The sequence below is a fragment of the Manacus candei genome, unplaced genomic scaffold (assembly GCF_025592945.1).
Source record: "Manacus candei isolate 608988 ecotype Guabito, Panama unplaced genomic scaffold, ASM2559294v1 h1tg000071l, whole genome shotgun sequence".
NCBI classification, from domain to species: domain Eukaryota; kingdom Metazoa; phylum Chordata; class Aves; order Passeriformes; family Pipridae; genus Manacus; species Manacus candei.
The window spans coordinates 4650070-4665611 of NW_026138119.1; the positions used below are offsets into that span (position 1 = coordinate 4650070).

Below are 15542 nucleotides of genomic sequence, written 5' to 3' on the forward strand. Positions count from 1 at the left end.
TGGAAAAGACCTCCAAGATTATCGAGTCCAATCTTTGACCAAGTACCGCTGTGCCCACTAAAACTATAGTGGCCACGTGCTACATCTACTCATTTTTTGAACACTTCCAGGGATGGTGACTCCACTCTCCTGGGAAGCCCTGTTCCAATGCTTATCCACTCTTTCCACGAAGAAATTTTTCCTAATATCCAACCTGAACCTCCTCTGGCATAACTTGAGGCTGTTTTTCCTTGTCCTGTTGCCTGGGAGAAGAGGCTGACCCCTACCTTGTCACAACCTCCTTTCAGACAGTTGTAGAGAGTTAATTGTAGTTGATTAATTGTAATTTTGTTGTTCATTGCTCCAAGAGAAAGATTCTGCAATGGCAGCAAATTCAGAAAAATACAATTCCTGTGAGGCCTTAGGAGGTTCTGAGGGGCCAGGAGCATTGGCAGGACATCCCCAGGCAGAACAGAATGGGGGTCCCTACTCCTCCCAATCCCATACCCAGAGGGTTGTGTTTTGGGGGGAGAACTGATCCAGATGCCCAGGGGTGTCCCCCATCCCCTGGGTGTTGCCTTGGGGTGCAGAGCTGAGGTCACAGCAGCCCCGTGGTGCTGAGTCTCCCCCACAGTGCTGGGGGCTCCAAAGCCCTGCTCCTGCCTGGACCCTGCAACCTGTCCAGTTCTGGGCTCCTCAGGACAAGAGGGACACGAGCTCCTGGAGCAGGTCCAGTGGAAGGCAATGGGGATGACTGGGGGACTGGAGCATCTCATATGAGGAAAGGCTGAGAGAGCTGGGGCCATTCAGCTTCAAGAAGAGGCAATTGAGAGATGACCTCATTAATGTGTATAAATATCTAAAGAGCGGTGCCAAGAAGATGGAGCCAGGCTCTGCTTCGTGATGCCAACCATTAGGACATGAAGCAACGGGCAGAAACTGATTTAGGAAGGATATTGAGGGGCTGGAGCAGGTCCAAAGGGCAACAAGGCTGGTGAAGGGACTGGAGTACACACAAGTCCTGTGAGGAGTGGCTGAGGGAGCTGGGGTTGTTCAGCCTGGAGATGAGGAGGCTCAGAGGAGACCTCATCACCTTCTGCAATTCCCTGGATGGAGGTTGTAGCCAGGTGTTGATCTGTTCTCCCAGGCAACCAGCAATAGGACAAGAGGGCATGGTCTTAAACTGTGCCAGGGAGGTTTAGATTGGACATTAGGAAGAAGTTCTTCACAGAGAGAGTGATTTAGCACTGGAATGGGTTGTCCAGGGAGGTGGTGGAATCACCGTCCCTGGAGGTATTTAAGAAGAGACTGGATGTGGCACTCAGTGCCATGGTTTAGTAGACAAGGTGGTGTTGGGTCAAAGGTTGGACTCGATGACTTCAGAGGTCTTTTCCATCATAGCTGATCCTGTGATTCTGTGTTAGGTCAAAGGTTGGGTTCGATGATCTCAGAGCCTTTCCAGCCTAGCTGATTCAGTCATTCTGTGATGCTCAGGAAGTTCCGCCCGAACATATGGAAAAACTTCTTCACCGCGCGCAGGAACAGGTTGCTAAGAGACCGTGCGGCGCCTCCTCGCCGGAGATACCCCAGTCCCGCCCGGACGCCCCCCTGCCCCACGTTCTCCGCGCGCGACCCTGCCCCAGCAGGGAATTAGGGTCGCGGTTCGGTGCCTGCCCTGCTCACCCATCCCGGGATTCCGGGGCTCCGGGATGCGCGCCCGGCCCGGCGCGGCCCCGCCCCTGCAGTGTGCGCGGTGCCCGCGGGGCGGCGGTGCCGGGCGGTGCGGGGCGGTGCGTGCGCGGCGGGAGCCCCGGGCCGCCCCTTCCCGTCGCGGCCCCGCGGAGCGGGCGGGGGGCGGGCGCTGCTGCACCGCGGCCGCCGCCGGAGCCGCTCCCGCACCGCGCCCGGCAGCCGCGGGAGCCCGGCAAAGCCCCTGCTCGGCCCGGCCCCCCGAGCGCCGCCGGGCCCGAGCGCCGGCTCCGACATGTCTGGCAAGATCGAGAAAGCAGGTGAGCGGCCGGGGAGGCCCCCGCGGGGACCGAGCGGAGCCGGGGGGGGACCGGCCGGGGGGCGGCCGCGCTCGCCCCGCCGAGCTGCCGGAGCTGCCGGAGCTGCCGGAGCTGCCGGAGGTTTGGAGCTGCCGGAGGTGCCGCGGGCCTGGCGCGGCCCGGCGGGGCTGGGGGAGCCGGGCAGGGCCCCCCATCCCCGGCGGGGCTCCCCCCGGGGGCTCTGTCAGCGCGGGCGGGGAGCGCGGCCCGGAACGCGGCCGGGCCCGGGGAGCCGCGGGGGATGCTCAGCCCGTCCCCCCGCGGGGCTGGTCCTGCGCTGCCCGGGTCAGGCTTTGTGTCTTCTCCGCGTTTTCCTCCCCCCCCCCATCTTTCCTATTTGTTTCTCATTTTTTCCTAATTCTTTTATTTTAATTTTTACGTTCCTGCACCCCTTCCGTCCTCCCCATGCAGCCGAGCATCAGTGCAGCCGGGCGCTGCAGCGCTTTTGGGGCCTACACGCAATGATTAATTTCAACTTCTTCCAACTTTCCTCCTCTGGTGTTTGTGAAAAGACGAGTCTGTAGGCAAATGTCAGCTGGGACTTGCTCATTTTTTCCCTCTTCCTTGCTAAGCTCTCCCCTCTGCTTGGGGTGCTCATGAGAGCCAGGGGAGGCTGCTGAGATTCCTCCTGCTCTCACAAGGAAACGCTCAAGCACGGATCATATTGTCTCTCTGTGCTTCTGGAGTCGTGCCTGGTTCTCAGTTGTCACTTTAGATGGTTGAATGCCCATGTTTTTCTCCGTAGTGGGAGTAGTACGTTTAAGAAGATTCAATTAGCGTTGTGCAAATCAAGCAGCGAAGTTACGTAGTTTAATTATGTTGCATTTAATTAGCAGAGAAAAATCAATGCTGTTTTGTATTTTTATTGTAAGGAATAGCTAGGCAGCTTCCTTCTGGGGAAGGCAGGGCAGCAGCCCGAGTCGGGATGCAGGGAGCTCAGTGTTCAGGCTTTCCAGGACAGCAGCCACGGACGTAGGAAAGATTCCTGTTTCCGAGGAGTGGAGTCGGTAGCAGCGCGTTCTGGTTTTGATCATTCCAGCCGGGTTTGCTCTGGCTCCTGCGCTGCACCGTGTGTGAGTGTGTTCTCCAGTGATGCGGGTTCCTGAGCAGCCTCGGGGGATGAGCAGGCTGGCTCCCTGGCAGCCGCCTTCTCCCTGGAGAACATAGGCATGTTTCCAGCTCTTCGCGCTGAGTTACTGTCTAACAAGTGTGCATCGCGTCACGGGACAAATGTTACTCCAGAAATATCTCAGGTTAATCTGATGCACGATCCTTTACATTGTATCGCGATGTAGCGCTTTGCTCTGGCTGCGGATTTTTGCTCTGGGATCCTGGCTGTTCTTTCCCGTGCTTTTCCATGCTTCCCTGCCTCCTCTCATCCCTTACTCCACTGAGTAAGGAAGGTGTTAGCAGAGTACACAGACCTGGGGGCAGCCCAGGAGTAATTGCCACTTGTTTATGCTGGAGGTGAATTTGGCTTGGGATTTAGTAACTGTAGACAGTAATTACAGACGTATAAATAAGTGATCACGTTTTGTTTACTCGTGTGCAGTAAATAACCCTGTGAGAATAGTAAATACAACTGCACACTGGTGAGGCAGCATGGAGAGTTCAAGCGCGGGAGGATGACTCTGTAGACACACACAAACGCAGAGTGGTTCCATAAACAGTGGAACAGAAAGGCCAAAAAACATGGTATAAAGATAAATACCCTATAAAATGCCATGTAATAGCAATAAAATACCATATAAAAATCATCCGCTGCTCAGCTTAGAGACCAGACACGCTGAGCTCCCACTGAAAAATTCCAGGATCGTGCAGGATCTGTCCCCAGGTCGGTGCTGTGAGCATACAGCTGGGAGATGCAGTGGGTGCAACCTCGATGTGGAGGCATTTGTTCTAGTGGGTGTCTGTCGTGGGGATGATTTGCTGAACAAGAGAAACCGTAAATCTGGGAGTCTGTCCTCTTTCAACTGCTCGTACTTTCATTTCTTTAAAAAGGGATATTAAAAACAAAAAATCCAGTCCAAATATAAACGGGAGGAGAAGAGGCGAGGAGGGAGGGCTGGGAGCCAGCTGTTCCAGTCCAGGAGCGTCCCCATCCCCATCCCTGTTTCTGAGTGTTTGAACTCCTGATTGACACAAACAGTTTGTTAACAGCGTCACCGAATAAACACAGGCTGGAATACCACAGTAATTCTGGGATACTGTTTGTCAAAACGTGTACAGTAGCAGAACAAAGGATAGGGAGTCATGGAACAAATGCTGTGAGGTCTAAGGTCTGTGTGTTTGTGCACATTTGAATTTGTTTCTCTTATAGGAGCAGAAATTCATGCATAATGCCTTATGTTGTAAATAAAATAGGCTCCTGCCTGACCACAAGCCATTGTGACAAACTTTGGAATGGGCTTGGCTTTGGTTTGACTCATGTGTCCATCTAGAAAGGCTGCTGGGAAAAATATATTATCCTTTACGGGGTTAGACCCCCAGAAATCTTGCATCCATCTGCTCCCTGGGTCCTTAACTGAAACACCTTGTTGGCACTCAATAAAAGACAATAATAAATGATTAGAGATAGCAGCTACCATCCTGTCCATGAAGAAAGAGCAGACAAGGCTCCCTCTGGAGCCTCTCAGTGCTGCTGTTTAATCAACAGAAGGGTCACTGTAGAGCAATTCAGAGCTCTGCTTTGGAGTGAAGGGCAGCCATCTGGTAACGTAGAATAAGATGGTATATTTTGGTTTAACAAGTGTTAGAGCCCCTGTTTTGTTAGGTTCCAGCCAGGAGACTTCCAAATACTTTTCCAAAGCAGAACCTCATTGACTTGAAGAGAAGGAATGGCTGTTGGCTTTTCTGCACTCTAGAACTGTGACTTTTTGCCTTCACTTTCAGGAAATATTTGCTCTCACCCTTTTGATGTGAAATCCAAAATAGGGATGCCAAGAAAGAGCGGAGAAGGTCACAGATTCTACTTGGGTTTCCTGTTACCATGGCAATGCATGAATTCCTGTATTTATTTACCTGATGGATTACATGCTCCAGGGAATTGAACTATTCTGCATCGTTCAGGGAGAACAAGGGAGCAGTTAGACAACATCAGGTCTAACCTAAAGCTCTTGGTGAAGCAGGTCCCTTCAAGAATGCCCTTTATTAAAACCAAAGAACATATGGGTGCCATACTTTGAAGGTTTACTCTACTTGGGGGTTTCAGTCTTAATCTTGTAATTTCTTGCAGGGTTTTCATATCCCTTGTGAACTTGTTTTTCCAACAGCTGTCTGCTAAAGGTTGTTTAAAATAACTGTTTTGAGTCTTAGCTACCTGGAGTGCAGGCAGTCATCTCTATTCTGCTCAGGGTTCAACTGGATGTATTTATTCCCAGTAGGCCAAAAATGCTGTTGGCTTCACCTTTTACTTATAAGCACTTGCCTGATAAGCAAATTCACCTCAAATTCTCATCCTTTAGTATTGGTGGGATAAACATCTAGGGCTAATCCCAGGAGAACTCTGTTCTTAAGGAAAATGGCAAAAATAGCAGACACAATTCAGGAGGTCAGATTATTCCCATCTCTATAGGAACTTAATGCTTATCCAGAGTCCTCCAGGCCAGTTTATGTGATTCTGAATTGTGCATCTGCAAATGTTTTTGTATTAATGTGAAGTTTCCTCCTGTTTTTGTGGAGGATATATTTTGAACTGTCATCGCCTCTTGGATCATTCTATGGAAATTAGCCTGCATAGTTTTTACACCTGTACAATTTTCTGCAGTTTCTCTTTGTCTGTCATGCTTAGGTGAGTTACTAGGCAGAACTCTGTTGTGCATTCACCACTGTACCGTGTTTCTCAGTGTAAGTGGGGGCTTTCAGGTGAAAAGTTTTGCAGTTAACTGGTTTAAGTGCTGCTCTACTGGTGGCTTTCAAACCAAGTTAAAAAATATTAAATTTCTTGTTTTATACTCTGAGAATTAAAGACTCACCTCACAACCTTAAAGATAATTCATTTCCAAATCTTCCTTACTTGGGCTTTTAGCACCTACTGTTTCCTACTATACGTTTCTCCCAAAGTGACATCCCACGTGTGTTTTATTGTAACTTGTTTAAACAGCATCAGCAATTCAGTCTGGTTTTGTGGAGGGGCAAAATACAGGTGCAAGAACATCACTGCTTAGTGTGTTTTTCTACAAAATGGCACAAAGAGAATTTGCCATCTTTTGTAAGCCATCTTAGGCTTGACAGGTGTTGTGTTGCTTCGGGACTGGCGTGTTCCGAAATGCAGCCTGCGGGATAACTGCTGCAGGATTGGGATGGTCAGGGCAGTTGTAAGAGGGAAGTGGGCAAGGACTGGAGAAAAAAAAAAAAGACAGCTGAAGGCTACTGGAATGTGAAGCAGCTGGGATGTGCCTTAGTCAGTGAAAAAGCAGAAACTGGAAACAATTGCAAAATTTATTTTCAGTGCAAGCAATCATTTTCCTTGAACCACAATGACTAAATATATCTCTTGGTGTGATTTTTATGTGGTGGTAACTCTTACTGGCTCTTGCTAACCTCCTGGTGAGCAGAGAGGAGTGGAAGTTCACTATCAGTCAAGACTGTAACACAAACATCTCTCATTTAGGTCTGTTGATTCACTTACAGCAAACATTTCCTACTTGTAAGGGATCCATGGGCTGCCAGCATGGCTTTGCTTGCTGCAGTGTCTTGCCTGAGTGGAAGAAACCAGGTGGTTTGTTTCTAGGGAAAGGAGTCAATCTGTAACCCCTTTTCCAGGTTTCCTTGGGGTTTTGTTCATATTTCTGGAAGTTTTGAATTGCAGTTGATACTTCAGCTGGTTTTAGTGACTCTACTGTAGGAGCAGATAGACTCTGATACTGCATATAAAATGATGATGTATATAAAAAATATACATTAAGACCTTCTTTCTTCCAAAGTCAAAAGCCTGTGGGTAGAATTGGTGAAATGAGCTTTGCTGTTGACTTTCAAATCCTTTGGAAGGAGAGCATTTAGTTCAGAATCTTACAGCATCTGAACTGCAAATGGAGGAACATGAAGAGTTAATTTTCTAGACTTCATTTTAGAGAAGCTAGAGAGATGTTATGCCTGTCTTGGCAGAGGCATTTATGGCTAATCAGAGTTAATTCAATCACTCAGTCATTATGTGTATTACGGGTACTTCTCATTTGGGCTGGTGGGAGGTGAAAGCTGCAATTGTTTGTTACCGTAGCACCGAATTTGGAAGGTCCTTGTGCCCCAGCAGAGGTAAAATGATAGAGAGCATCTCCTGTCTTTGTGCCAGATAAAACTCCAGAAACTATGTCATATATTAAAAATAACAAATTGCATGTCAGAACTACAGGTAAGGTGATTTAATAGCCTCCTTCCTCTCTCCCCCTCCTCACCACACCCATCTTTTGCATAGTTTGGATACATGTAGTAGATATAACTTGTTCCATTTTCCAAGGCATGTCATCCCAACATTTTTCTGCTGAAACTAGAGGTTTGGGGTCCTTTGCTAGTTTGCAAAGCTGTTGACCTCTGTGTAATGTTGCTTATTATGAAAGAAATCCTTCCAGGCTGCGGAGACTTTATGTCATCTGGAGAAAAATCCTGTGCATGGCGAGGGGTCCTCCAGCTTCTCAGATTTGTGACAAAATAAGCTTTTCTCTCTGAAAAAATGGAAAATTTGTTGTGCTGCAAGTGCCTGAATATTTGGGAAATTCTGCTTTGTTGTTACATCCTTTTTCCTTATCACCATTAGCAAACTATGGGATTCAGCCAGTGTCATGGAAGCGGTATGGAAGGAATATTAAAATAACATAGCTATTGCAAGGATATTGGCTTTGTTATTTGTCAGTTTTACCTAAATAACTAAAGTTTGGCTTGCATAATCTACAGCTGAGAGGAGTTATAGAACACAATGGGATGAGGGGATGGTAATGGAGAATGGTGTGTTGTTCTTGGGGCTTTAGGAGAGATTAGAGGAAAAGGGAGAGCAAGTTGAAGGAAAACTGGATTTATTCACCTTTGCGAGTTTGAATTTGCGGCCCCAGAACTTCAAGATGTACAAACTCCTCAACGTATAAAAAGGGTACCAGAGAAGGAAAAAGGGACATCGCAAATGCAGATGTTGATGGAATGGCTGGAAAGAGCAGGAAAGAAGAGAGAGGCTGCCCAGCCCACTGGGGAGAGAAGAGGAGGGAGCGGTGGGTGAGTTGCGTGCGAGGAGAGCGGGGAGGAGAAGACAAGACGGATGACAAGGGGGGAAATCGGGCAAGGACGACGTTCCCGGCGGCTTTCACGGGAGCCCGTTCCAAGGCGAAGAGACAGAAGATGAATTTCAGCAATCCGGAAAAGCTGCAGGAATCCTGCAGGTTGGGACGTGCTGCCAGAGGAATGCTCTGCACTTCTGCTGCTCACGTTACTGCAGCCTGACAAATTACAACTCTATTCCCCGACCCGCAGCATCCACTCTTAAAAATACATCTCTGATCTCTTCTTGTGGTGTGTGACAATGGCACTGACAGTGCAAACAATTTCATCTCCGAGAGGGAAATGATGTCCCCTCGTGCTCTGTGAAGCAGCCTGAGAAAGCTGATGGATCAGATTATTGATCTACTTTTATTTGGGTTGCATATTTCAGTGAAAGCTCTTCAGCTTTCAGATAGTCTCTTCATGTTAAATCTGTTTGCTGTTTTAGTTGCTACTGTAGCTCACCTTGTCTGGAGTTTGTAGGATAGTGTTTTCCTGTTGAGAGCAAGGGAGAAGGGAATAGAAACAAGTACAAGGAAAAGAGGGTCTGTATCAGAATGTTCACTTGGTGTTTGGGAGAATTGGTCCCCCTACACTTGCTTTCTATTTGATCATATTTATGAAAGCAATCTAAAATATTTGAGAATTGACAAGAGCTGTATTCTAAACCCTGGCTAGCATTTTGATTTCAGGTTCCTTTATTTTTTTTTTTTTTTTTTTTTTTTTTTTGGTTCCCATTTTCTCCCACTTTGAAGGTCAGTTGAGCAGAGGTGGCACTGAAGAAGAGATTCCTTAATTATGGGGCTGAGGGTCTTTGAATTAAGCAAAAGCATGTTTTGCATTATCTTACTTTACTGGGTGATGGTCTCTGCTGCTTTGGGTAGAGCTTTTTTGGTGCCATGAAAATACTGTGCATTTTGGGGTGTAACTTAACATCTTGGTGTGGCCATCAGTGCCTCCAAGGAAACCCTAATTCATTATTCTACTGAGGGAGAAAGGTTAAAGCTTGCTTGCACTCCCATGCTCTCGTTCTTTCTCTCTGAAGGCTTCATGGGGGGATGCCCTTTGTTGAGTACTTAACACATTCACTGAACCAGTCCCATTTATATTCTGAGCAAGATCTTTAATTTCATCCCTGACGTGTAAAAAAAGTCTTGGGTTTTTGAGGGGTGGGGGGGGGAAGAGAGAATTTTCTTTTTAAGGCTTTCTGAAGAGAAAGGAAAAATTCAGTAGAGGCTAAAATTAAAGAATAGTTACTCATGGCTGGTAAAATTGGACTAAACAGATACTGCAGTTGGTTGGTTGATTAAACTTTGATAGAATTTTACTAAGAGACTGAACATGTAGTTCTGTATCTGTTCAACTGTAGTTTGCAGGGAGTCTTTAATAATTAAAATGGGAATGTGTTCCCAGTGTACAGCAGGCATTGTTTTATCCCTTCCCTTTTGATGGGCTCGTGTCTGTGCTGCCCAGGAGGTGGTAAAACAGCCTCAGGAATTAATTCCATATTTAGAAAGTTTTCCTTTGCAAACCAAGAGTCACATAATCAAGGGTAATCAATAGTTCAGTTTTCACCGAGGGTAATCAATAGTTTAGTTTTGGTTGTGTAGTGCATTCCAATCAATTCTGGAGAGCAGCACTCCATGAATCCATCTGATGGTGGGCTTTAGTTAACAGGACAATACTGTTTGAAACACAGCTTTCCTTGGGTGTTACATTTATCCTTTCAGTTGTGCTCTAACTATAACAACTTAACTTTGTCAATTTGAGTATGGAGAGTTAAAGTGTGGGTGGTTCCCATCTCCTTTTTGCTTTACAATGTAGCCTTGCACGTCACTGTCGGGAGTGATTGTGTGCTGCACCTTTCATATGCAAGAAAATTAAGTATCTCTGTTTGGTTATATTTTATCCATTTAATCTTTTTTTTTTTAAGTGCACCTATTCGGCTTTTCTTGTTAGAAGAAGCTTTAAACTGAATTATATACAAGAATAGTAAGTTTGAGGAACTGGGGAGGTCTGCCAGCAGGTTAAGTTAGAGCTCATCTCTGAATTTACAGGGATTTACACAAAGCATGGAGCATGGGTTTATGCAGGAGGTGGTTTGTCTGTATAAATAGCCTTGCAAAGGTCACACGAAATCAGATGTTAAGGCTGATGCCAGATTTTTGACAGAACATGGTAGGAGCAGTGCAGGGATTGAGTTTAACTTTTACTGCTTGGAATTAGTTCTTCAGGGCTATTGTGTGGGAAAAATTTTCAGTACCCAGAAACATTGTGCATCTGATAGTCACATGACTTTAAAAACCCCTTAGTCTTGTATCTTTATGAGCAATATCTGGAGCATAACTGACAGAAACTGAGGTGGGGAGTGTCTCTGTTTTAAGCTTAGTTTTTGTGGTTCTTTTCTGTGCGTGGCTGTTTGCTCTTTGTCACTGGGAACAGTGGCACTTTTGTCCCCTGCTCTGTCCATCTGCCCTGTTGTAGTTTACAGGAGAGACACTTCAGAACATTGTAGAACCACCCTGTTAAAATGATCTAGTGAATTTAAGGAATGGTATGTAAAGTACATTGTTTGCCATGAGCTGGTGCTCTCAACTATGGCCAGTTTTGTGAGATTCAGGTATACAATATCCCTTTAAAGAAGAACCACTGAGTTCTTGGTGTGTAACTTGGTGCATCTCAGAGGTGAGCTTGTTCCTTGTCTGTATTTCTCTTATTTAGTCAGCCTTTGGTAAGGCAGTAGTGATAGCTCATCCATCTGTTATAACTCTTGGACTTGTTTACCAATTTCAGTCAAACTTTGCAGAGGAATGGATATTAAAATATATTTAAATTTCTGCACATTTTCTGAAGAAGACTGAGGAAATCAGAGGGGTTGCAAACAGTGCCTTCATTTGTGCTAAAGGGAAAATGTAGCTATACCATACTCTGTTTGGGAAAGGTGACTTGAATCCTTTGGTAAAAAGCAACTATGTGTATCTTCTGGGGACAGTTCAGAGGAGCCAATCAGGGACAGTGAAGGGTGGGTTTCTGTTAAAAGCCTGATAAAAATGGCAGGGCAAACAAACACTTAAAAACCAGGCCAGGGGAGAATTTGGTTCTTGTTACTGCCTGTGCCTATTTCCAGGTAGCCTTTAAACAAAGATGGTTTTGTTCCTGTCTGTCTCAGGTGAGAGCACTTGTATAAATTCCTTAAATACGCATTGGCAGCTCTTACTCTTAGATTTTATCCTGAATTCATTATCCTGGTTCATTAGGCCTCAAATGTGAGGTGTACCTTTCACTGTAACACTTCTAGGGCTCCCTGGAGACATCAGGTGTAGCACAAGTGATACACAGGAGAACTTCCCTGAGCTTCCATTTGGCTGGAAGCCTGGCAAGTGCCAAGGTCCAAGGGATTCAAACCCTTTTTTTGATATTGGTGTAACCCATACAAAAAATTCCCCTACCAAGTCTGATTTTGAAATCATTACCAGCCTGCGTGAGCTGTTGACTTGGCTGTTAATGTTGATTCTTGATCCAAGTCTGGCATCCAAGGTTGATAAGTCCTGCAAAACACCACTCAGCCATTTTACCAGACCAGTGCTGTGGCTTGTCCTATGAGAAAGTTCAGATTTTTGGCTGAAAGAGTGGTCAGGCATTAGAATTAGCTGCCCAGGGAGGTGGTGGAGTCACTGTCTCTGAAAGTGTTCAAGAGGAGTCTGCATGTGGCTCTTGGGGACATGGTTTAGGGGTGATTATGTTGGGTTGACTGTTGGACCAGATGATCTTGAAGGTCTCTTCCAGCCTTGATGATTCTGTCATTCTGAGAGCTAGAGGCTGTGAGTTTTGTTTTTACTGTTATACTGTTTTTATCATTTAATTCTTCTCACATGAGATAATTCACATCTAAAAGCTTTGGCAACACAGTATACTAAGTTTCAAATATTATCATAATGGAAAAAGATCATGCTAGAAATATTAGTACTCAGTTGTATACATTTAATGAAATTGTTATTCAAAGCTTTTATATCCAAAACAGTAACAGTGGTTTGTGTTGATGTTGCACACTATGATCTTAACTTTTGGGATGATAACAAAGCACAAAATCTGGCTCCTCCTGCAATCCTGTGCCCTTGAAGGAGTCACTTAGTTAAATTCCTTAATATTTTTGCAGCTGTGGTTGTGGTTTATTAACTGATGCTGCCTTGAAGAACAGGCTGTGTCTGCAGCAAAGTTTTCATTACTCATCTGTCAATACTTACAGAGTAAAACAAATGGGTCTGGGTAGGGATTTCAGCTCTTCAGTGTAAAGGATTTCTTTTCCTCCATCCCTACCATTTTACCCAAGGAGAGAGTAGGGAATACTTTTGATACAGTGCATGTTGTACTGTATTGGATAGAAAGGTCTGGCCTCTTTTGTCTGTCAGGATTATTTTAAGCTATGATGTTTAGATAATATTAAATGAACTAGAGGGAATTAAAAACATCTCTCTTTCCCAAAATATTCTCATTTGTACAGCTGTAAAATGCCCTTTGTCCTGATTCATACCAGCTAAAGAATCTCCAGAATTTCTCTTTTGCAATTGGTAAAATATGATTTTTGGCCATTTCAACAATTCGTTTGCCAGGAGAAATCCAGGTGAGTTGAGTTTGGTTTTGTTTTAACGTAGACCTCAAATTTGAAAATTAGATAAACCAAACTATTATGTTGCTCTGTTTACTGATGCAAACTGCAGGTTTTGCAGTATTTTGCCTTGGCCTCTGGGTGAAATGCAGGAGGCAGCTTTTCTGCCTGGATTTTTTGGGGGGTTTTTTTGCATGATAATTGCAAATGAAGGGCACATCCTAATTCTGAAGGCCCTACAGAACAGGGATGTCTGCTCTGGGAGATGGAGATGCACATGAATTTCATGCTGGTACGTGGCATGGGCGAGTGAATGGAAGGAACTGGAGGAACTGCTGTCACGGGTTGAGCACTGGGTATGAAATGCTTTGCTGTCACAGAGCAGAGCTGCAGCAAAAGGATGAACTATAATAAGTCAGGGAGAAGCATTTGCAGAATGCAGGGATCTGACTCACTTGACCACATGGTTCTCTTGAGTTTCACACTTGACTGTGACAAATACAGAATAGCAGCCGGGCTAGTGAGCAAGTGTGCTGGGGAGCCAAAGGTCTGTGCTGACCTCTGTTATTCTGGGGGAAACACTGGAGTCCTTGCCTCCTTTTCCTGTTGTACAGTCTGGTTTTGCTTACTTTTTATCCTGCTTCAGAAGATCCTGGTGGTGCAAAACCTCAGGCAGCAGTTCCCTGTATGAAGTTGTAAAGAACTAAGACCCATTCCAAGTCAAAGTGACTCATAACATGAAGCCTTGTTTTGTGCCTCTCTACCTTGGCACACGATGTGTTGGCTGGTAAATTGGTGCCAGTTTCCTTAGCACATGGAGATGCCATCAAATGTGTTTTGAATTCTGCCCTTTGGGAGATGTTCTGAAAGTGGAAGGAACCAAAACCTCTGCCAGACTGAGCTCTCGACCAGCTGCAAGCGTGAGGACCTGGTTTGGAGATAAAAACTGATTAGTGGATAATTCCCCTGGAATGAATAATCTCAGCCTTAAAAGATGAGTTGCAGATGGTTTTGGATGAGAGAGGGGTCAGGTTTAAAATGTCATTCTTTCAGTAACCTGAATCTGCTGACCTTAGCTGACACTGCAGAGATCGTTTCAGCCAAGTAAGAACGAAAGGAGAGGCTCACCCGTGGTGTGCAGCCAGTGCTTCCTGCCTTGGTCTGACCCCGAGCCCCCAGTGTCATATTTATGTAGTGGTTTGAAAGGTCTTCCACTCCCCAAGGTCAAGGAAAGCTTCCCAAATACCAAGGAGAGCCGTAGTAAACTCCCTCAGTGAGAAGGATTAGTATCTGTCATGACTTGAAGTATTTTCCCATTGGTTTTGCCTCTGCTGATCTTTCACCTCACAGGTAACACTACGTGTGTGTTTGCCTGTCTTTGACTGGAAATCCTGCAGAAAACAAACCTGAAAGCTAAAACGAGGTTAAGGACTATATTAGCAAACTATGTCAATAAAGACCATCATTTTGTGTTGCTGTGCAGCTTTTCAAATCACTCCAGCGAGACTCTCCTTACAAATGCTTTTGTGTTTTATCTGTTGACTCATCCATCTCAACGCTCACAGTAACATTTCAGTGCTGTCTTATAAAGCCTGTGATTGAAACAAGGCTGTTCTCGGGCTGGTTCATCAACAGATGCAATTAATACAATGATGTTTGTTTTGACACCCTGTCTCACTGGCAGCATTGTAAGCAGCATTGCTGTGCTTCGCTGTGGTTGAGGACTCAGTGTGCAGGCAGATCACTCAATATTTGTATTCAGCTTAAAGTCAACACTGAAAGAGTTTCAGACCTCTCCTTGGCTGGCAAACAGGCTCACTGGCACTACAAGTGATGTTAACAAAAGGGCAAATCATAATCTGCAGCACTTCTAATTTATTTACAGTTTTATAAAATTTCACTCTGCTAGAGAGCACCAGAAGTACAAAAGGAAAGCTCAGAGGGATTTTCTTCTCGTGCAAGTCTGGGAAGGTGGTGAAGGAAATACGATTTGAACTCAGATATTTATTCTTTTAGTAGAACAATGTCAGTCCCAGACCAGTGCTTCTCAGATGTGTTCTACCCTGGGAACTTGTGTAAAATGTCTTCCTTTTCAGCTTTTTCATTTTTAGCTGTATAGAGGGTGTAACCATTGTTTAAGGGAGTGTCTGTGGCATGGAGCCAGTTGATATCTAAACCCTATCATGAATTGTTTTAAAGAGAGTATGATTTTCTGTACTGAGATATATTGATGACTTTTTTTTCAGGGCAGGAAATACCTGCTGACTCCAGCAGTTGCCAGAGCAGCTGTTCATTATGAGTAAGCCATAGGAAAAATCTTGTGAAAGCCTTGATATCAATAGGAAGCAGCGCGGGCTCAAATGATCAGTACCAAAGTCTAGTTAAGCTGTATCAAGAACTGCTTTCATATTTTCACTTGGTCAGAATTTTATATTGGGGAAAAAAATTCCTGGTTCTTAGGGTATCAAAGTCTGTAGGATAGTTTACAGAGAGGTATTTAACTTCAGGCTAGCTAATATTTGTAAAGTCTTGTCTGGACACTCCCCAAACCCTTGCTCCAGGGTACAAATTTAATTGATTTATTCCATGTTGAGTTCATGAAGCAGTTTCTGCTTCTGTGAGTAGGCATCTCCTCTGGATCCATGGGTTTGAACATTCCCAGGCAT

General features: G+C 45.2%; 1 protein-coding gene across 6 annotated transcripts in view; it reads left to right on the forward strand.

Annotated features, from left to right (window-relative positions):
• Positions 1-1844: 1844 nt before the first annotated feature.
• The window catches only part of RAPGEF1 (Rap guanine nucleotide exchange factor 1), an 85999-nt gene continuing 72301 nt past the window's right edge, over positions 1845-15542 (forward strand). For all 6 annotated transcript variants that reach the window (XM_051808248.1, XM_051808252.1, XM_051808249.1 and 3 more), the window contains exon 1: positions 1845-1988. In XM_051808248.1, coding sequence (XP_051664208.1) covers positions 1964-1988 — 25 coding nt within the window. In that variant the 5' untranslated portion in view covers positions 1845-1963. The remainder of the gene's footprint in view (positions 1989-15542) is intronic.